At 39.3% G+C, this 20,888-nt stretch overlaps 4 protein-coding genes across 4 annotated transcripts; 2 read left to right on the top strand and 2 right to left on the bottom strand.

The window, feature by feature from the left end:
* The first annotated feature begins 2,891 nt into the window (after positions 1 to 2,891).
* On the top strand, positions 2,892 to 4,273 carry LOC101307322 (WD repeat-containing protein LWD1-like). Its single transcript, XM_004304531.1, has one exon. The coding sequence runs from the start codon at positions 2,896 to 2,898 to the stop codon at positions 3,940 to 3,942; it is 1,047 nt and encodes a 348-aa protein (XP_004304579.1). The 5' UTR covers positions 2,892 to 2,895; the 3' UTR covers positions 3,943 to 4,273.
* Positions 4,274 to 7,054: 2,781 nt separating this feature from the next.
* Positions 7,055 to 9,420, top strand: LOC101307033 (glyceraldehyde-3-phosphate dehydrogenase A, chloroplastic-like). Its single transcript, XM_004304530.1, has 4 exons — positions 7,055 to 7,190; positions 7,547 to 7,666; positions 8,003 to 8,307; positions 8,399 to 9,420. The coding sequence occupies exons 1-4, from the start codon at positions 7,149 to 7,151 to the stop codon at positions 9,144 to 9,146; spliced, it is 1,215 nt and encodes a 404-aa protein (XP_004304578.1). The 5' UTR covers positions 7,055 to 7,148; the 3' UTR covers positions 9,147 to 9,420.
* Positions 9,421 to 10,475: 1,055 nt separating this feature from the next.
* Positions 10,476 to 15,536, bottom strand: LOC101306740 (OTU domain-containing protein DDB_G0284757-like). Its single transcript, XM_004304529.1, has 10 exons — positions 15,340 to 15,536; positions 14,899 to 15,102; positions 14,608 to 14,681; positions 14,398 to 14,452; positions 14,218 to 14,292; positions 13,770 to 13,843; positions 13,576 to 13,624; positions 11,463 to 11,547; positions 10,912 to 10,968; positions 10,476 to 10,799 (listed from the first exon to the last, which is right to left on the bottom strand). The coding sequence occupies exons 2-10, from the start codon at positions 15,061 to 15,063 to the stop codon at positions 10,753 to 10,755; spliced, it is 681 nt and encodes a 226-aa protein (XP_004304577.1). The 5' UTR covers positions 15,064 to 15,102; positions 15,340 to 15,536; the 3' UTR covers positions 10,476 to 10,752.
* An 813-nt stretch (positions 15,537 to 16,349) lies between these two features.
* LOC101306448 (NIPA-like protein 2-like) lies at positions 16,350 to 20,760 on the bottom strand. The gene is made up of 14 exons (XM_004304528.1): positions 20,524 to 20,760; positions 20,100 to 20,265; positions 19,361 to 19,448; positions 19,194 to 19,255; positions 18,840 to 18,925; positions 18,640 to 18,713; positions 18,216 to 18,318; positions 18,008 to 18,136; positions 17,805 to 17,904; positions 17,546 to 17,665; positions 17,338 to 17,428; positions 17,204 to 17,264; positions 16,744 to 16,840; positions 16,350 to 16,650 (listed from the first exon to the last, which is right to left on the bottom strand). Exons 2-14 carry the CDS (start codon positions 20,190 to 20,192, stop codon positions 16,423 to 16,425), a joined length of 1,332 nt encoding a protein of 443 aa, XP_004304576.1. The 5' UTR covers positions 20,193 to 20,265; positions 20,524 to 20,760; the 3' UTR covers positions 16,350 to 16,422.
* Between the last annotated feature and the right edge of the window lie 128 nt (positions 20,761 to 20,888).

Here is a 20,888-nt window from a genome sequence, read left to right as displayed (position 1 = left end):
ATATATATAAAGCAAAACAGATTTCCATATCAAAACGTATCAAACTGCCGGATTCTTCTGCGCAGCGAGGGTGAACCGAGCCGGTCCTAATACTGTTAATAAAATTAAAACTTAAAAAAATAGTCATAAGTTATCCCAACACAGAGAATTTGAGGTCGACTCAGAGATATTTTTATAAAGGGCGTTAAATTTATCGGATCAAACATAAAAATAAAATAAAAAAATTTAAGGTCTTAAATTTTTATTAAATCTTTCACATACGACGATTCGAAGACTCAGTGCACTAAAATCTGCTGCTCCGATCAAACTGAACAGTTAGATAAGGCGCTAAACTCGGCCGGCTGCATGATCGCATGTGCCCAGCTCCCAATCACAAAAGTCAAGCTTTGGGCTTTGCATTTCTCGGGAAAAAAGGAAAAGTATGGAAAAAAGAATAATTCATAACACATGCTATGTGGTCTGCTTTACAGTTTTACTACTCTCAAGAAAATGACCATGGCTAAGCCTGCCAGAAGACACCGCAAATAAATAGAATATTTCAAGTGTACATACAGATCAAACTGTCTGTGGATGGGAAAATTTGAAAATTTGAGAGCCCGGCTCTTTGAGCGATTCAATTCTCCCCTTTCTGTTTCTCAAAAAAGATAATTTTACACCCACTGCCAAAATCTATCATGTGCCCCGTTCACAGTTCACACCACGAAGCTGATGTCCCATTGAACATTTGAACTTGACAAGACCAATATAGAGCAATCCATGAAGTTCACCGGCGTGCGATCAACACTAGAGATGATGTTCCGCAGTTCTATTATGCTTTGCAGGCATGGCTTTCACTAATTTGCATACCTCATCTAACATGTCAGCACGGGTCTTTGAAATGTTTGCAACCATCCTCCAGATTATTTGTATGCAGACAAGCAAGCAAATAAAACACCCACAAAGGTGTTACTTACTAATCCACAAGGTAAGTTGGCTGGTTACTTGGACCATTATTATTTGATTTGATTTGTGGTTTTGAGTTTTGAGTTTTGACCATTTGGTAAGAAGCTTGCACGGGTTATGAATTTGGTACAATTGAGTTGTGTAATTGATATCTCATTTTGGGAACAAAGGGCTGTATTGCCATGTTGCTATTTTGTTTTTTTAGGGGGAAATAGATAGTTTATTGATCAAAGATCATGACGACCAAAACAGTCAAGCATGAATAGTTTGAAAACCATACAAACATTAAGAATTGAAAAAACAACCTCGAAACTCCAAAAATGTGGATATGACAAACTAGAAAGCATATAACCTCCTAAACTCGAACAACGACTCAACTTTCAATCGAATCAGGCCTAAGACCCAATGGTGTACCTTTCATCGAATTGAAAAAAAAAAGAGGAATTACTTAAGTTTAAGAGGGATCTTTTTGCTAGCCAACCCACAACGGCTAGTTAAGAATCATGCCTAAACAAAGGTAGAGAATGAACCAATGGACCAAAAGGCAAGGCCCAGCCCACATGATACCCTCCTCTATGTCTCTGCCAAACCCTATCGAACTAGCCTAACCTAGAGCCGTCGGAGCTGCTATGCCGCCGAATTAGTCTGGTGGTCTCCCATGCCATGATGTCATGACCTCCGCCTTGTTGTACGGCTGGAGACCCCCAACCGCCGTCGCTGCCCCTCCTTAGAAGTCGAGAACTCGCTGCTCAATAACTTAAGAGTAAGATCCGCTTACCGCCTCATGGTAATCTGTACCGGTGCCGCCGATAAGGCTCAGGCCTCTTCCGCCGTTGAAAGAGCGCTCACCGTTTCCTCAATCAGTCGCCGGAGCTAAACTCGCACCAGCCACCCTTACTCGCCACAATAGGACGCGCACCTTCACCTGACTTCCACTGAAGAGGTTAGCTGCCGTGTACAACAGATCACCACCACCGCACTCCTCGTCAGGAAAGATGATGAGCCGTTGAGAGAGCCCACAGTTGATTCTCACCGCCGCCTTTTGCCAAACCTAAGGTTTGATATCCTCAGCCTCTGCCTTTGGTGGAGCGCGAATTTTCGTATTTTGACAATTTACAGATTGAACTTGCTTTATTGCCATGTTGCTATTAAAGGAACATAGTACCATTTTATTCAGTTGGGATTAAAGTAGTCAAGCCTTTTTGTTTTTAGTATTGAGTTTGAGAAAATGGAATAAGAAATTCACATTGAATTGTAACCCAAAAAAAAAAGAAATTGACGTTGAATTTGTCGGACAGAGCTCCAGTCTGGGTACTGAATTCAGATGCAATGGCTGGAGGCTTTCAACATCATGACACAATATTGGAACTTGGAAGGGAGGAGAGGATGTGTAGTGGATAAAACGTGGAGATAGATGAGTTCTTTAATGTTATGTTTTAATAAAGTAATTTCAATTTCCATAGAAATTTCAAAATCATAAGAATTACAATTCCATTAATTAAGAATTTCGTTGTTTGGATTTCATAACATAGAGTTTTAAAATGACAAGAATTTGTATTTAGACTAACCTTAGTAAAATGAATTGACAAATGACACCTATTTTGTGAGAAATTCAAGTCGGGAATTTAAGTTTCCAAATTTCATAATTTTTTTCTATGAAAATTACTAATTTCATGGATAAAACAATCATAAGAAATTGATAATTCTAGTTCAGGTGTTAAATTTTAATAGGGATACAGGGTAAGACATGGTTTTGGTGACGGAGGATTTGATGCCTGCCTCATAGGGCAAGGAGAGAACCACGTCGTTGTTGGAATTTGGAAATGTAACGACAGAGACTCTTTCTTTTTTCTTTTTCTTTTTTTTTTTTTTTTTTTTAGACAAGAACAGAAATTCATCCTGGAAATGAAATGATAAAGTTGGCCTGGAACAGACTTCCGCTCAGTAGGGGAAATGGGGGCCAGTAGAAGTAGCGATCCGAATCAGGACGGGTCGGATGAGCAGCAGAAACGATCGGAGATCTACACATACGAGGCGCCGTGGCACATCTACGCCATGAACTGGAGCGTGCGGCGGGACAAGAAGTACCGGCTGGCCATCGCGAGCCTGCTGGAGCAGTACCCGAACCGGGTGGAGATTGTGCAGCTGGACGACTCCAACGGAGAGATCCGGTCGGACCCGAATCTGTCGTTCGAGCACCCGTACCCGCCGACCAAGACCATATTCATCCCGGACAAGGAGTGCCAGAAGCCAGACCTGCTGGCCACATCGAGCGATTTCCTCCGGGTGTGGAGCATCGCGGAAGACTCCTCCGCGGTGGAGCTCAAGTCGGTGCTCAACGGCAACAAGAACTCCGAGTTCTGCGGGCCCCTCACCTCGTTCGATTGGAACGAGGCTGAGCCGAAGCGCATCGGCACCTCCTCGATCGACACCACCTGCACCATCTGGGACATCGAGCGTGAGGCCGTGGACACCCAGCTCATCGCCCACGACAAGGAGGTCTACGACATCGCCTGGGGCGGCGTCGGTGTCTTCGCCTCCGTCTCCGCCGACGGCTCCGTCCGAGTGTTCGACCTGCGTGACAAGGAGCACTCCACCATCATCTACGAGAGCTCCGAGCCCGACACCCCCTTGGTCCGGCTGGGATGGAACAAGCAGGACCCCAGGTACATGGCCACCATCATCATGGATAGCGCCAAGGTCGTCGTCCTCGACATCCGCTTCCCCACGCTTCCCGTCGTCGAGTTGCAGAGGCACCAGGCCAGCGTCAACGCCGTTGCTTGGGCCCCGCACAGCTCTTGCCACATCTGCACTGCCGGGGATGACTCGCAGGCCCTCATCTGGGACCTCTCCTCCATGGGCCAGCCCGTCGAGGGTGGCCTCGATCCCATTCTCGCCTACACTGCTGGCGCAGAGATTGAGCAGCTGCAGTGGTCTTCTTCTCAGCCCGATTGGGTTGCCATTGCTTTCTCCACCAAGCTGCAGATACTCAGGGTATGAATGACTACCAGCTCAGTCTTGATATGACATTGGCACAAGCTCACTGTTTCTCTTTGCCTTCTAATGATAATGCTATTGTGATTTGTTTCCTACCAATGCTAACCACTCTTCATGTGTTTAGATTAGTTGATATTTATACTGTAATTTACCATCTTGCTAAGCATCTTATTTCTCTTCTGTTGCCTTTCTCACTTCTGTAAGTCAGCTTATCTTGTCATAAACTACATTGATAGCAAACTTTAGTTTTGAACAAGCACTGCCCTGCAACTACTTGTGCGCTGACCTAGGATATGATTTACGCCAGCTGAATAACTCTTATGTGTGCAAGTTTCTTGTTCGTATTGCTTGTCTGGAAGGCTAACTTACATTATCTTGTCTGAGGAAACAAACCAAGTATAATTTGGGTTCAGGGACAAAAGAAGGTTTTGCAGTGAGTGACCTACTATTCTCTGCATTGGATTAGCCGGACCTGTTAAGGCCCCTGGCCGCTTATCGTCTGGCCACTCTATCTGCCTTTAAAGTCTTAGTTCTCTGCATCTTTGCATTAAGAAGCTGTAGGCTTGTTTCATTTATGCATCTTCATGTTTTTTGGTCAAGAGGAGCTGTGGTCAAGGACTTCGGGTCTTATTGCATGCACAAATGCAGTAAATGTTCATTTGAGCTCTTCAGCATTCCTCAAATTCAACTGGATCACAATTTGTACAAGTATATAATGAAGGTTTGTTAATTGGAACAACAAATGATAATGATTGCACCACTTGAGGGTTTTAGACTTTTAGCTTAAGGAGATTTTTTTGCCTTGAACCTTTGCTTCGGATTCTCTTTTCTTTTTGGTCAGCTTGGTGGAGGTTGTGGTGTGCGGTGTGCCAATTTGAACTGCTAATGTGCTATCTGTTGCTGGAATTTTGGAGCAATGGCGAATTCGTTTTACTAACTCAAACCCACTTTAATACATCACCAATAGTTCGCAGCAGATTACTCTGTTTACATAGCTGTGGATTCAGGATTGTTAGTGAAAATTTATATTTTTAGCAAAGGAACTCAAGGAAGGTATACATTAATCTTTGTGAAGCCAGCATGCAAATTCTCAGAATTCTCACTGTCCAAAGTGCACACAAGCACTTGCTGCGAATAGGGACATAGATCTGCGAATGGAGAGAACCATGCGCGCAACTACGTTCCGTCTCAAAATAGATGTTCCAACGCAAATACTCTATTCTCTTCCGCAAACAAACAAATAACTAGACAAAGAAAGCTTACAAACCCCAACCATTGGGGCGGACCATGATGAAAATTAATCAAAACTAAATTAATGATTTAATGCTGGTGAAGGTAACCATCACAAAGAATAGTTCTCTTATACGTTTGGGATAGCAAAATGAAGTATTCTTATAGAAGAGAAATAGCCAATTAGGAGGGAAAGATGTTCATTCCAATCTTCAAAACAATCAGTTCACCTCTTTGTTTTCTTGTTTTATTACCCACAACACATTATTTTCATGCATTAATTACAAACATTTTAATAACTTCTTAAACTTTCATTTCTGGATAACTTTCTGAACAACTTTTCTTACTCTTCACCATTGATCTTTGTGAACAGGATTATTTATTGCTCCCCATACCTAGGTTTGAATCCGGCCGATGTTGATTACAATTTATTCTTGGTGGCCAGAGGAGAAAGCGTTCTAACATAATCTCTCGACAGTCGACACTAATTAGTCTCTAGGCCTAGAAAACCTTTGAGAAAACTGTGTGATCTCGATAAAGAGAGACTATTTATTGGGGTGATGTTATGAAATTTAATGTTTCTTGTTGTGTATGGGAGGTTTTCATGTACTCTCGGTTGAGATCACCGTAAATTCATCCCAAGTTGTTTGAATTTGATTAGATGGTGAAAAAACAACTATAGTTAGAGTCGGGAATGATAATGCAATGTATGAAAGTTTGATCTAGCATGTTAGGCTTCTTGGTGCGGTCACTGAAGTTTGTGCTCGAGAGAGATTTGCGCATAGATGGTTGCTGTGACGAAGGGGCGAATAGGGTAGAGTCTTGCAACTATGATCTGACCAAGTGGCTTGGTCGGACAATGGTGTCACAATTTGGTGAAAGCGAAACCAATCTTACGCCGGAGGCAGAAGGTGTGTTGCTAAGACTTGGGCGTGGATCCATGGTTTTGAGCCTGGGTCTGGGCCCAAACTTTGGGCATAACTGGTTTGGGCTTAGGCCATTGAGCTTGGGCTCATGGCGAGCTCTATCGTGCAAATGTCCATGGAGAGCCCAAGGAGCAACTTGTTCTCGAGGTTGTTGGTTGGTATGGGAGGCTGAATATGATGTTGGTTCCAACCCAATGCGGGTGGGACTTGCACTGATTTCTCTTGGCATTTAGACGTTTTCGAGTCAAGCCTATTAAAGCATGGTGATATCTATTAGCTTTTCTAAGATGATTTTAGATGATATTTGTACTACAACGTATTAGACTTGATGAATATATTTTTCTTACATAGTGAGAATTTCAGTGTTGTTTAACGAATGACCATTTAAAACTTTGATGAGTTTAGTTTGTAGCTTAGATTATGGTTCTAGCTATCCGGTTTGTTTCATAATTCATGTTAAGCTCTTGTTAGATCATGACATGTTTATGACGCTGATATCTAATTAGACCATGACTGTTTATATCACGGATCCGCCCTTTTATATTATATATTGTGTTTATTAAAAGAAGACTTAATAACTTGTCTTTAATCTCATATAAGTTTAAAGAACACGATTTGAAGTATAATTTTACTTATAAATTGGTATGGTATGCTACGGATCGCCCCCTTAAATCAAATCATTATTAAGATATAAAAATAAAAATAAAGCATAAGTTAGCCCACTAAGATAATCGGGCTGATGGAAGCCCAAATGTTGAAACGTCCCTTGGAATTCAAAATGTAATGAATCGAGAGGGCGATATGATGGAAAATGGAAGAAGAGCATAGGAGTGGAGGGGAGGGGGACACAAACAAATGTGTCAAAAGCTTAAAGCTCAGCCATTCGTTGAATGATAGGCTATCCATAATCTGATCCTCTCTACGTTTTATTTCAGTCACTCCCACTCTTTGCTCTGCTGTACTAGCTGCTTATTAAAGCCAATATATAACGACCTTGAGAATTTTCTGACTGTCTTGCTACCACTGCTTCCATTCCTCAAGCTAGCTCCGAGCATGGCTTCGGCTATACTTTCTGTGGCCAAACCATCTCCTCAGGTTCATGTAGCTCTGATCTTTTATCTACATCGTAATGTCTCTTTATCATACTCCATCTGCTGAGTGCTGAGAGATTAAATAATATATAGCATGGTTTTCTCTTATACGTAATCAGGAGAAATTATATATATGCTAGTTCTAGTTTTCGACGCACACATGCACAAATATAGACACGCACTCACACAATTACAGGAGATCGAAGCAAAATTAGTTAAAGCATGCAGTGATGCAGACCTACGTCCGTGCAATGCAGTTATGCATATATATGTTGATGATATTAGCTAGCTAGCTAGATTGTTCAATTAATCTATTACTAGATGATGCAGAAATTAACTAGAAAAGCGTTTGATTTGCAGGCAAATGGAAAGGGCTTTGCAGAATTCGCAGGTCTCCGCAACTCATCTGCGGCTTCTCTTTGTTTCGGGAGGAGAACCTCAGACGACTTATTTTCGGTCATTGCGTTTCAAACATCTGCTGTGAGTAGTAGTGTAGTACTGCTTATTTGATTCCAACTTTGATCACATTATTCCAATAGCTAATAGTAGTACTACTGGTAAAGCGTCATCATAAATACTTGAAAAAACACTGCTTAGTTAACGATGGTAATTAGTTATTTGATCTTAAAAACGTGCAACCTGCAGCCAGACTAATGAGATAGCTAGCTAGTTGGACTTGCTAATTTAGTTTAAAAGGCATACGTAGTACTGCATATTTCAGCAGTGCTTGTTTGGTAATGAAGTATATAGATCAAGATGCCATTAGTTAATTGTAACTTGAAAATTTTGTGAATGAAATGAATCAAATCAAATCAGGTGGGAACTAACGGGGGATACAAAAGAGGGATAACCGAAGCGAAGCTGAAGGTGGCCATAAATGGGTTTGGAAGAATTGGAAGGAACTTCTTGAGGTGCTGGCATGGGCGCAAAGACTCGCCCCTTGATGTGATTGCCATCAACGACACCGGAGGCGTGAAACAGGCGTCTCACCTCCTCAAGTACGACTCTACCCTTGGGATCTTCGACGCTGAGGTCAAGCCAGTTGGCGATGATGGCATCTCTGTTGACGGCAAGGTCATCAAGGTTGTGTCAAGCCGCAATCCCCTCAACCTACCATGGAAGTAAGTTGCCACTGCATTCACAGACTGCACATATATTTTAGATTAAGAATATATAATTAATACAATGATTTGATTCAATGAATGAATGCAGGGACATGGGGATCGACCTGGTGATTGAAGGTACTGGTGTGTTTGTTGATAGGGAGGGTGCCGGGAAGCACATAGAGGCAGGGGCCAAGAAGGTGCTCATCACTGCCCCTGGAAAGGGTGACATCCCTACCTATGTGGTCGGGGTTAATGCTGAACTCTACAGTCATGATGATACCATCATTAGCAATGCTTCTTGCACTACCAACTGCCTTGCCCCCTTCGTCAAGGTTCTTGACCAGAAGTTTGGCATCATCAAGGGCACCATGACTACCACACACTCATACACTGGTGACCAGAGGCTACTTGATGCCAGCCACCGTGACCTCAGGCGTGCACGAGCTGCTGCTCTCAACATAGTTCCCACTTCCACTGGTGCAGCAAAGGCCGTTGCTCTAGTCCTTCCATCTCTCAAAGGAAAGCTAAATGGCATTGCCCTACGTGTGCCCACCCCCAATGTCTCCGTTGTCGACCTTGTTGTCCAAGTCACTAAGAAGACCTTTGCAGAGGAGGTCAATGCTGCGTTCAGAGAGAGTGCTGATAAGGAGCTGGCAGGTATCCTTTCTGTTTGTGATGAGCCCCTTGTTTCTGTCGACTTCAGGTGCACAGATGTATCGTCAACAGTTGACTCCTCATTGACCATGGTCATGGGAGATGACATGGTCAAGGTCATTGCTTGGTACGATAACGAATGGGGTTACTCACAAAGAGTTGTTGACTTGGCTGATATTGTCGCCAACAACTGGAAGTGATCAAGTGCATTCTCTTCTTTCTATCTCTGTCGATGTGATCCATCCATACCTGTTTTTAAGTTTCCCCCTAACTATACGTTTCTTGCTGCCCTGCGCGCCTTCATAGTTTATTCATCTCTTCTTTTTGTTTCTTTTCAAATTCGTAATGAGAAATAATGTTGCAACAATTTTGTCTTGCCTGTCATCGATTATGCAAGAACAGAGCCTTAAATCTTGATATGCAAGCACAGCAATGTGCTAATTCAACATTATTTGGATTTTGATATTTTGTCTCCCCCAGCTGAAAGCAAGGTTTGCAGTTCGCTCAACCCAAAGGAAAGCGGCTTATAATAAGGGTAAGTAACTAAATATCGAAAACAGTTGCAGTTTCCTATCCTCACCACAGCTTCATCATCCAAACTCCAACATAACCCCATGAGTAGACCAACCAAAGATCGATCTGACTTCAGATCAGCGAGATATCCAAACGGCAAAGTACCCGGACAAAACCAATACAAACAAAGACACCAGATCAGGCAACACAATCCCCAAAGAACCACTTCTTCAACACGAATCTGTCTGCACCATCTTCCCATCCCCTTGTGCCCTCCTTCTAAAGCACACAGACACCAGAAACAAAAACGGCATGCACTCCAATACACTACCTCTTGCGGACCACGATGCAGTGTGTTTTCACTTTTGCTTTCTGATTTTCATTCGTTTTTGCCAAGGGGCGTGAGGCGTTCAGTGGTCAATGTGGAAGGTTTATCAGTTTATGATCTCATAGAGTATGGAGTGCGGAAGGTTTAGGATCTCATAGATGCACATAACTGTAGACACTTAAAAAAAAAAATCAAAATCCACGGCTGAATAATCAACACAATTGGTCAGATAAGCAGAATATTTTTTAAATTTCTTTTCTTCCCAATGAGGTTCTGGAGACTTAAACATGGATATTATCCAATCTCATACCATGTGATAAAGGACCACCAAACTTACCTACCTTCACTGACAATCCAGCAAGCCAAGTAAATTCATACAACTTACCAGACCAATAAAGCCTAGAGGTAAACAGAAACCAACAATTACCAATGCCAAATTGCACATTAACTATCATGCAGACTCATTTACACCATCTTAATGAAAATACAGAGGGCTGCTCAAAGAACACACTTTCATTTCTCCAAATAGTTTGGAGTCTTGTTCAACTCAACTAGGTTAAGAAAAACTTCCAATGAGCCCTTTCGAAAAGAAAAAAAAAAAAAGATAATAAAATTTATAATAAAACGCCTGCCAGTGAGAGTTTTGACCATGTAAGTTCACAATGATGGTAAAAACAATGAAAAAAATCATTCTTTTAATATTCTCTCTTCTTTATTCTTGCAAAAGTTGAGAAGAATCACAAATACATCTAAACCAACACTATGAACCATTTACAACAGTAGGGGCCATGTATTAGTGTATATATATTGTGTTTTCTTTTTCTGTTCTTTATATGAGGTATATTGTGAAATCCAAATATCGTATCAGTATTAAACGTCTAGGGAACATATGCACATCACTAAAACCTTTGAACATTCCTGAGTGAGTGGCGTACCAACTTCACAAATCACATTCTAAGAGAAGTCTAGAACAACCAGTGTTTCTTCCTCGGCTTCTGTTGAATTGGAGCATCTACAAAAAAGACAAGCAACTAAGATCTTGGCAAACTGCTTTTTCTTACCGAAACATATTCAATGAGAAAAAAAGGGGAAAGGGGGGGGGGGGGGGGGGGGGGGGGGTAGACCTTTGATTTCATATAATGAATTGTAATGAACCTCAGACCAGAAACTCAACCACAACTCTGCATAATTGAAAGAAAAAGGTGAGATTTTGAAATTGCAAAACAAATGTCTTGTATCTCAAACAAACATTTCTATAGATTTATTCCTCACAACTTGCATGTGCTCGAACTTGCTTAATCACCCATGGTTAATGTGTTAAAGGAATTTGAAAATTAACTTCAGTTTTTGAGAGGCAGATATCCCAATTCCCAAAAGTCCATGGCTCTTTCTTGTGTTGTATAGATGGGGTGTGTTAATAACACCAACCTATACTTAATATTGAATCCTAATGCCGAAAATCAGGTATACCATATTTCATTAGGAGACCAAAAATCAGGTGTCTTAAAATGCAAATTCAATGTTGAAACTATCTGGGATAATAATGTAAACAGATAAGAAAAAAAAATGAAATGTCAATAACCCATTCTTTCATCGCACATATTGTGTGTGTCATTGTTTCTAGTCAGAAAATAATAGAGTTGAGCAGACAGAAGCAAAAATACTTTGAACTTACCACGTTTTGGTGGCTGGATTTGAGGCTTAATTTCAATGAAGCAAGTATCTCTGAATGATGTCAAAAGACAAATCTTTGCTTCGAACTGCATTTAAAGTTTGGAAACCAGCATCAAAAGACATTGACAAGAAGAAGTACGAAGGTTTATAAGTATGTTGTTAATGTTAGAGACCCTACAAACCAGTAAGTCATGGGTGTAGAGACCCAGAATATCATATTTTCATGACCAAAATCTGATATTCTCAACATGCCTATTCACATGTGAGGTAAAACACCCAACATGTAGATGCATTATCATGGGTAACATAGAGCATGGGTGACCGTTGGGCTAACATTCTCATATTATGATAAAGTCGGAGCAAAAACTAATTGTCTACTAATGACCATTTTCATACTAAAAATAGATTTTGTGCTGATGGATCACCAATTATATAGTTCACTGTTCTTTAAACTTTCATGACTAATAGATTTAAATCATTTAATATATAAACATATGACAAAAACTAGATATCATGTTCCAATTTATCCCACTAACCTTCAACTATATTATGACAATTAGCCAACAACGTCATAATGTATAACCCAAAAACCTCCAAAATACATCTTAAATTCTTAACCATAAGTAAAGAATAGGGCTTACCACCGCATAGATGCTCTAAAGTGAGAAAAATACACACCAATCTCATCCTTAATGTCACTGTCCCATTGTTCTAAAATCACCTTGATTGAATATAAATAAATAAATTTCACGATTCTAAACATGATTCTATAATGAGTTTAACCACTATTAGCCTACAGTGCACTGCTGCTTCCAAGTTGTGTATTATCCCACTGCATCTAGCAACCCAGCACTGATGACAAAGCCATCACCATAATCTCAGCTCTTTGTTACCTCATCGGATCTTTCACATGATATCACATTTTAGTTCTGGTGATGTACTAAAACAAAAGGAGTATGATCTCGCTTCTATGCTGTGCGTTTAAACTGAATCTTCTCATTTGGAGTCCCATATCTCAATGAGTCAAATATCGTTTTTGATATAGAAAATCCCTATGGGTTACAAAATCCAGAGCTCACTCTTCGAAGTATTTGCCATCCCTATGACTAGTAAATAATTTCAGGGCTCTGATCATCTCTAATGGCCGCCCAAGAGCTTACTTTTTGTCACGTCTATGACAACTGCAAAACTACTTACTCTTTGTCATCTCTATGACAAGTACAGAATTCAAGGGCTGTAGCCCTCCCTATCCAGAAACAGTTTCCTCAAGGCACTTCCAAAGCATGTTTTCAATTCTTTTTACAGCCAACTGGAAGTAATTAATGTTTACTCTCCGACTTGGGAGTGTTGGTAATATACAATGTCTACAGCTAGTTGGAGTGCTTTGATTCATTGATAATAATTATTTAAGGCTGATTTCTAGAGCATACTACTAGAAGGGCCCTCTATACAACAATCTGCTTGGTAATGAAAGCTGATCTTCCTCTTGTTTTCTAAACTTTAATTCAACAGAGTAGATATTGGCACATCCTTAAGAACATAAAGCTTTTAAAAACAATGGCTGTCTAACTTCGAATCCATGTTTCCGTTCCAAAAAATTCTCGGGTGACAGTCCTCATTCTTCAGTTGTTTGCCAAGTCCTTGTAATCCATAATGGGATGGCACATGGGGCAGTGTTAACCCAATATAAATTGTCCGTACTTGTTTTAACAGTCTAGTCACGGGATACAAAGATGAAACAACCAACAGTCTAGACACAGGATAAAAAGATGAAACAACCAACATAATAGAAGACCTCAAACATGAGAAACAAACTGAATCAGGAAATAAACTGATACTAAAAATGAAATAATCTAATCCTTGTAATAGTCATTTAATCAATGCTATTTTTCCACTTGTGCCTAGGCCTATTTATTGTAGTTTTTATTTTCATTCATAGGATAAGTTTATAAACGTGATATATACATACATGATAAAAATCAAAACTAAAAGAAACTGTAACGGATGAGTCAATCTCAATTCAAAACAGAATTGTAAGAACAGTATATTAACTTCATAAGAGCAAATAAAAATCAATGTGATGCATATAATTGGGACAAATGTGCATATCAGACCTTATCAGCTGCTGCTTGTAAGGTAACATGATCACCCCATTCACCGGATCTGCATTATGTGGTAAATTTAAAGTGAACACAAATGTACTTTACTACAAAAATAGATGAAACTAAACCACCCATAAAATTTATGATATGCGGAAAATCTTAGAAATCAAGTAACACAACTCAAGACCCAAAACAACGTAACATACTTTGCCATTTTCTTGCGATAGTGTTTGTACCTCATAGGTACATAGCCTTCATATTGAGAACGATAATCTTTGAGCTGAACACACGAAAAAGTAGTGCAACATAAGTAAAACCTGATGAGGATTTATTTCTTCATCAGCAAAGAGTCAGTCAAACAATGTTAAAGTTATCACTGCAAGGTCGCTTAGACTAGACTCTACCCCTGGCAAGTATGTTTTGAAGATAGAGAGGAGAATGGAGTGTGCATTGACAGTAAGTTTGGCATTATTATAGGGATTTACAGAAGCATCGACTACAGAGATAGAACAGTGGTGGATGAGGCTTTTATATATACAATATGGGGATGCGTACAACGTAGTTCTGAGAATAATTTTCAGCATTCTTCCTCTTCCTCAAATTCATCTGCAACCCAATTTTTAGATTCACTTTGACCTTTTAAATATACACTACCTGTTTAACAATCTCTTTCCGGACATGCTTGTGATAATCTGGAGACTTGTACATCTGGTCTGAAAGTGCGCGAAACTAAAAAACAAATAAATAAAAGAAGAGAAAAAAAAGGAAAAATCAATATAATACAAAAGATGTCATTACTGAATTAATTAACCACTATTTTATAATTATAGATACCTGACAATTGCCATCACCAGAAACCTTTACTTCACATAAACGATAGACATACAACCTGTGCAGGGAAATCAAAAGTAAATACTAAAAATCATATCAGCTAGTGTGATTTTCCTGCAAGTTTTCGTTTCCTCAACCAAGATGAGAAGGGAAGATGATAAGAATAAATTTGAATTCCTTTTAGAAAAAAAAATATATCAAAGCACAAGATACCTCTGGAGAAGCCGTTGATGATCCAAGCTAGCATCACTTATGTTGGGGATGTAGGAATTTATGCGTGGGATATGCTGGAATTTGATAAAGATAATACTGATCAGACACTAAAAGAGCAGCTTTTGCTTATTAGAAGATGATATGAAAAGAAAAATAAAATTTAATATCTTTGATGAGACATACTGATATAAGTTACTTAGATGCATTAGAAAAATAAAATTTGGAATTGTATTCATAATATTAGTCCATGCGTACAGGGATGAGGATGAAGAAAGAGCAGAGTTACAATACCGGAATAGGTGCCAGGTTGGAAAGGCGTCTAGCAACAGCACCATCCAACTGAGCATACTCTTCTGATAGTACAAAGGCGATCATGCAGTCATCCTCAACATCCTGCTGGCTGCTCAGGGAAGTTGAGCTAGAACACTCACCCACACTATGATTCCCGTTCATCATTTCAGTTACAAGTCCAGAACTGAGAGTTGCCGGAGCTGCCTGAAATGCTGAAAAGGGTTACAAACTTGCAACCATCCAAAGATCAAATTCACCAAAATTAATCAAGATTTGTTGTTTGCGGAGTCTTTTAAGACAATGCAATAGAGGAGATTCTGTTTTTCATGATTGGAGAACAAATAGGTATTCACAAACCTGGCATGATAACAGAGCAGCTAAAATCAGAAAACCAAAAACAAATGAAACTGAAACAGAATATGATCGAGAGCAAGTAGATACCTAGAACAATAAGTGGACCGATCGCCGATTTCCGATTGCGAAATCCGAACAAGAGTCAATCTTGAAATCGGAGACGGCCCATGGCCACGTTTTAAAGGAATTTGACTCACAACCGGAGTGGCTTTTTTTTTCTCCGCGAGGGTGGTTGGGTAGGTGGTTCACGCTGGGTCAGGTGTCGTCTAATTCAACTCCAATTTTCATATTTGCTGATTTACGGTTCATTTTTAAGTAGAAAATGTGGAGCCGCCCAATATATTTGCAACAAACTTTACGCAAATGTCACAGTTATCATTGATTTTTTTAGGAAGAGTTATCATTGTTTGTTAAATACACAATACCTATAATACTTACGCATGTCATCCGATTGATCTGCCGCTGTCTTACGACCACATGGCGCGTCTGCTCTATATAAGAATCTCTTGTTTGAATATTTGATTTTTGTGACATCAAGAAAAGTTTGAGGAAGGTTATGGTGTTTGTTCTTCAACTCATGTAAAATGAGAGAACTTCTAATGAGGAGGATTAAATGAGTACTTTCGGATGAACAATTAGATGTGTATTTGAAATTTTAATTTATTTTCAACTTCTAATGTGCATGTCATCCGACCAAACATTTGAAAATCCATACACAACAAAGTATCATAACTCGTCTTGAAAAAAAAATACTGCGATAAGATGGTCATTAACGAGTTCTCTTGCTGAATTGGCGCCTTAAACCAACTTGGTCATCTTGACCTCATTCCAAAAAACGACTGATTATTGTGTCAGTACAACTATAACCAACTATAGGCAATATCCGTTAATTTTGTATCCCAGTCTCAGTTTATAATTCATTCGACACCTGGTGCATCCGTTGATGTTAAAGAATTTTCTAGTCAAACCATATACTGTCATTTCTATCAGCTATATGAGGCCAAATATACAATGTTGTGGTATATTACACCTTGTTGAGGATACAGTGATGTTCAATAAATCGGAAAAAAAAAAAAAAAAAAATAACAATGTATCCTAACAACTTGTATCTCTACATGGACAACAACACGGAAATACCTCCCTCCTAATGCAATGTTGATACACCTCCTATCAAGGGCTTTCAGGGAGCATCGGGCTTGTCTCTAGCATTTTTGTAGCATCTTCATCCATAGAGATTTTACCCCAACCAGAATTTGAATTTCTCATGGAGAAAATCTTGGCACGGTCAAATCCATTTCCTCTAAAGCCTGTTATCTTTGATGACACCATAGGCATCACAAGCACTGCAGATGCATTGATTGAATCCTCTCCAAATCCTAAAGATAAGGCACAAGCAGTCTGCAAAGAGATTCAAATTTGTATGAAGTTAATCGTCATATCATATTTGTCAACTCTGACAACAAAGTTAGTTTATTGAGCAGTTCAGAGCACCTTTGCTTTCACTAGTGCCTCCGAAATCTTCATCAGGATTCCTTGCACAAATGATCTTGTGTCTCTGATTTGTATATCCTCAGATGGCACAACAATCCTGTAACATATAGACACAAACAGTGTCGAAATTTTGACAAATAAAATACTCCTACAGGCAACAATGTACCAAGAATTAAATATGTCGCCATACAAACACACCTCTATCGTCATAATCTCTTCTTTATTGTATCATATTAAGATAAAACAGTGTAGACAAACTGACACGCAGAGAGAGAGAGAGAGAGATAGTCTAATCCATGAAGGATATGGGAAGGGCATACCGAGTGCAGTCTGTACCACAGACTGCGTATTTGATTGATTAACAGAACTTTTCTCTGATATGTTTTCTGAATGTAAAATATGATTGCCTGGAAATCAAAACCCATAAATTTTTCAAATTGCATCAAAAAATGTATTGTACCTGTCCACTTCTTTTGGAATGTTTACCGAAACTAATGATGAATTATCTTTGATATCTCCACCTGAAAATTTAGAGAGTAAATTCCAATTCAAAATTCTGCATACTTTAAAGATCTAAAACCCGTATCAAAGTACCTTTGGAATCATCAGGTGCCAACAAAGATATGCCTGTAAACACAGACATCATTCCGAGTATGAACATTGTCGTCCTTAGTGTATTTAATACCTGTTTTGAGAACATATACACTTATAATCGCATACCATATGCCAAAAGTACAGACATGCAGCGGAAATACATAAATTATTTATGAGAGAGAGAGAGAGAGAGAGATGGGGGGGGGACCTGGTATTCTTGAAAATATACAAATCCTGTACAAATGGAAAAGAATGTCCAAGCAATTTGGAACATAGGAACAATAAGAATTGCATCGAACAGCGACAATCCTTCATTCAACCTAGTCATCTGCAAAAGGAGAACTTGAAAGTCTAAATATATCCAAAAAGCTGAATAAAGCACCAGCAAATAGAAATTTACAACTTGCAACATTTTTGCAATCCTTGAAATCTAAAATAAAGTAACATGGTTCTGCAATAACTGATACCCAAAATCCAGCTGTACTTAGAAATAGAAGGAGCATGGAATATGTGAACCAGCTATGTAACTGATAACTGCTAGACATCACCAACCGTAACAGATTAGAGCTGCAAAAGAGAAAAAGAAAAGGAATGAGAACATGAATCGCAATGCATGATTTCACCACTTGTGTCACACAAGGAGGACGACATCACAAGCAAGCTAACTTACAGAGATTTTGCAAACAACACTGAGAATGACCCTACAGCACCTGAAACTATGGCATAAGAAAAAGGAAGCAGCATATGCCAATAGGATCTCAGATCATGTCCGCTAACTGCATGAAGAAGTACTCCTCTCCTGTATATCCAAAAATTGAGTGAAAAGAATGTGATGCAGATTTACTAGTGAAAAAGAGGAGTAATAAATCAGTTCTTACCTGTAAATGGAGTGATGCAAGGCAACAATCAAAATCAAAATCAGACAGTACAGAAGGAACGTAATATTGCTAAATTTCTCAGCTAGCTGCTCCGGTGTGAACACTGTAAGGAGAACAAGTGAACCATACATCAAGTTCTTTACTTGTGCCATCAATAAAAAGAATTGTGTATATGTTGTCTAGTGTATGCTGCTTCCTCACATGAGTTATCCTTTTCTCTGTACATTTTGTTCTTATGTTCGGGAAAAAAATCTCTAGTGAAACCGTTACATACAATGGCCTCTCAAAACTAATCATGTTAGGAACCAGGCATTGTGGGAAGTTTATGTGTCTTTTTTCTTTTTACAAAGCAATTGTGGATCTGGCACATAGCAATATAGTAATGAAAGTGTCAGATATTTATAACTTGAAGCAAATCATGTACCAGGAGACTGGTGGTTGCCGAAAGCAACAAGGAAAATGTTTCCAAGTACGATAAATGCTGTGGCAACCATTACCCTGCAAAGAGAGGTGTCTTGATTCATTGACATATTTTAGATAGTAAAGTGATAAAAGAGGCAAACTGCATATATAAATGGTGTTGCAGTTATGGTGAATTTATTCTCACTTCAGATTTTAACGTACTTGACAGTCACCATTTTGTTTAACACAAAGTAAGCAAATGCAATGTTGGATACAAACTGAATAGATCCGAGTGCCGCTAGAAGTGACTGCACGCAAGTATACAACAAAACAAAAGGAAATTAGAAACAACTGAATTAACAGTTATCCTAGTATCTGGCCAATCTTGTAGCAGATGATCAGATCCAAAAATAAAAATAAACTAATCAAGTAATTATACTTAGGACTATATAAGCTTTTCAGATACTAAAATTTGATATAGATGATATCCAGAACCAGACCTGGTCATCTGAGTAAAAACTTGTCTAACTTCAATCCACATATAACAAGGTTTGACAAAATCTAGTTTGTACTGACCTGAGCAGCATATCCAAAGGATATAAAATTCAGGCAATTTCCAAGAACGAAAAATACAAAGCCTGCATATCAAAATAACAACAATTAAGGGCGATCTGATTATCACCGTATGAAATAGAATATACAAAACTTTTAGGAAAATGAAGCAATGAGAGACTACACTGTACCAACTCTCCATGTATGGAAGTATATAATAGGTTTCAGAGGCAACTTTCCATTTGTTCCATCACCTTCTAGCATTGAATGCCTCTCCCTCTGCCAAAACATATAATAAAACACTCAGATACTTGCATCATGGTACATATATGAAAGCTGTCAAAATATATAATTGATTCTCTTAGTGCTCTGTGTGTGATGAAAAGCATGCAAACTGGACAAAGGCAGCAACAATTAGCATTTTAACTCGGCACAAAGTACGTCAGTTAAGAGAACAACTTATATAAATTAAAGGAAATGTTATCGCTAAGACAACATTTATAAAGCAACAGGAGGTTGTTAGGAATTGTCTGGCCCATGGTTTCCAGGAAAGACATCTAATACACTTACAGGCTAAGGAGGATTATTTAAATAGAGTTATGAAGAGCATCAGTCAAATTAGACATGGGGAACATGCATTTGAAGAGAAATGCTTGGGTTTTGACATGTTGTAAGATCCGTGTGAGGAGATTAAAGTTGGGTGTCTAAACATTCAATATACTGCGGCAGATGATGTTGGTATTGGTAGGGACTTTCAAAGATTACATACATTGTTCAAATTGTAATACAGAGCTCTTTTATCATGGTCCCTTCCTCTAGCTGTGCTTCATCATGTTGTAATTAAAGATTTATCTCTTTCGTAGCTCAATGAGATAAACTTGTATAATAAGGTTCAGCATGGCAGAACAATAAACGGAAGAGGAAATATACCTCATTATGGCCCAATTTGAGAAGGTTAGTACCAAAGTTGATGGCAATGCTGCCGAAAAGGTTGATGAAGGCCCCAACTACCCACTCCCCCATGGATTAGAGAGAGAAGTGAAGCTGCTGCGGCGGCATGCAATTGGGATCTCAAGTTGCGATCCAGTTGTTGTGGCTGAAACATTACTTAGTAAATCACAGTGGTTGACTTGAATGAATCACAAATAATAGGTGTTTAAAAGCATCTGAGCATGCATGGAAGATGGAGGAAGCGGATGCCCAAATCGAATCTGATCCTAATTGATAATAATAGTTGAGGAATGAGGAAAGGCATAGCCGCCCGATTTAAGTGGCAGATCAGAGCGGATCCAAGATCAGGAATCATGATATGAATTCTGAAGAAAATAAATAAAGGGAGCTCCGGAGCTCTTACCTGGAATTTCGATCAGAGCGGATCCAAGAGGAAGATTTAGACCGCGGAATATTGATGATGTTGTTTGAAATGGAAGAAAAGAGAATGAGAAGAGAAGAGAAGAGAGGAGAATAGAATAGAAAGAGAGAGACAGGGAAGGGAAGAAAGAGTTGCCCGGTCAATCGCCAAAGGGCTAATACGGCCGTACTTGTCAACTGTCGGCCAGGCCAATATGGACTTCAAACTTTGGAATCAAGCAAACCCGCTGTCCTTTGGGTGGACCGTTCGTCCCCTTACATAGTTACATTAACATTTTTGCGCGCGTGTAAATTTCGTCTGATTTTTTTATTTTTGAAAAAAAAAGATTTGATCTCTTGATATCGATA

Source organism: Fragaria vesca, linkage group LG6 (assembly GCF_000184155.1).
Source record: "Fragaria vesca subsp. vesca linkage group LG6, FraVesHawaii_1.0, whole genome shotgun sequence".
Classification (NCBI taxonomy): domain Eukaryota; kingdom Viridiplantae; phylum Streptophyta; class Magnoliopsida; order Rosales; family Rosaceae; genus Fragaria; species Fragaria vesca.
The sequence above is the reverse complement of the archived record's forward strand: the minus strand, read 5'-3'. Positions and strand labels throughout refer to the sequence as shown.

Coding starts and splice junctions, on each gene's coding strand:
- LOC101307322 (XM_004304531.1), top strand. CDS start 2,896: ATGGGGGCCAGTAGAAGTAGCGATCCGAATCAGGACGGGTCGGATGAG.
- LOC101307033 (XM_004304530.1), top strand. CDS start 7,149: ATGGCTTCGGCTATACTTTCTGTGGCCAAACCATCTCCTCAG. Junction 7,667..8,002: donor TTGCGTTTCAAACATCTGCT/GTGAGTAGTAGT, acceptor AAATCAAATCAG/GTGGGAACTAACGGGGGATA. Junction 8,308..8,398: donor CCCCTCAACCTACCATGGAA/GTAAGTTGCCAC, acceptor GAATGAATGCAG/GGACATGGGGATCGACCTGG.
- LOC101306740 (XM_004304529.1), bottom strand. CDS start 15,063: ATGATGAACGGGAATCATAGTGTGGGTGAGTGTTCTAGCTCAACTTCC. Junction 14,293..14,397: donor CTGGTGATGGCAATTGTCAG/GTATCTATAATT, acceptor TTTGTTTTTTAG/TTTCGCGCACTTTCAGACCA. Junction 11,548..13,575: donor TACAAGCAGCAGCTGATAAG/GTCTGATATGCA, acceptor CTTTAAATGCAG/TTCGAAGCAAAGATTTGTCT.
- LOC101306448 (XM_004304528.1), bottom strand. CDS start 20,192: ATGGGGGAGTGGGTAGTTGGGGCCTTCATCAACCTTTTCGGCAGCATT. Junction 19,256..19,360: donor CTTCCATACATGGAGAGTTG/GTACAGTGTAGT, acceptor TTTGATATGCAG/GCTTTGTATTTTTCGTTCTT. Junction 17,429..17,545: donor TATATTTTCAAGAATACCAG/GTCCCCCCCCCA, acceptor TTCTCAAAACAG/GTATTAAATACACTAAGGAC.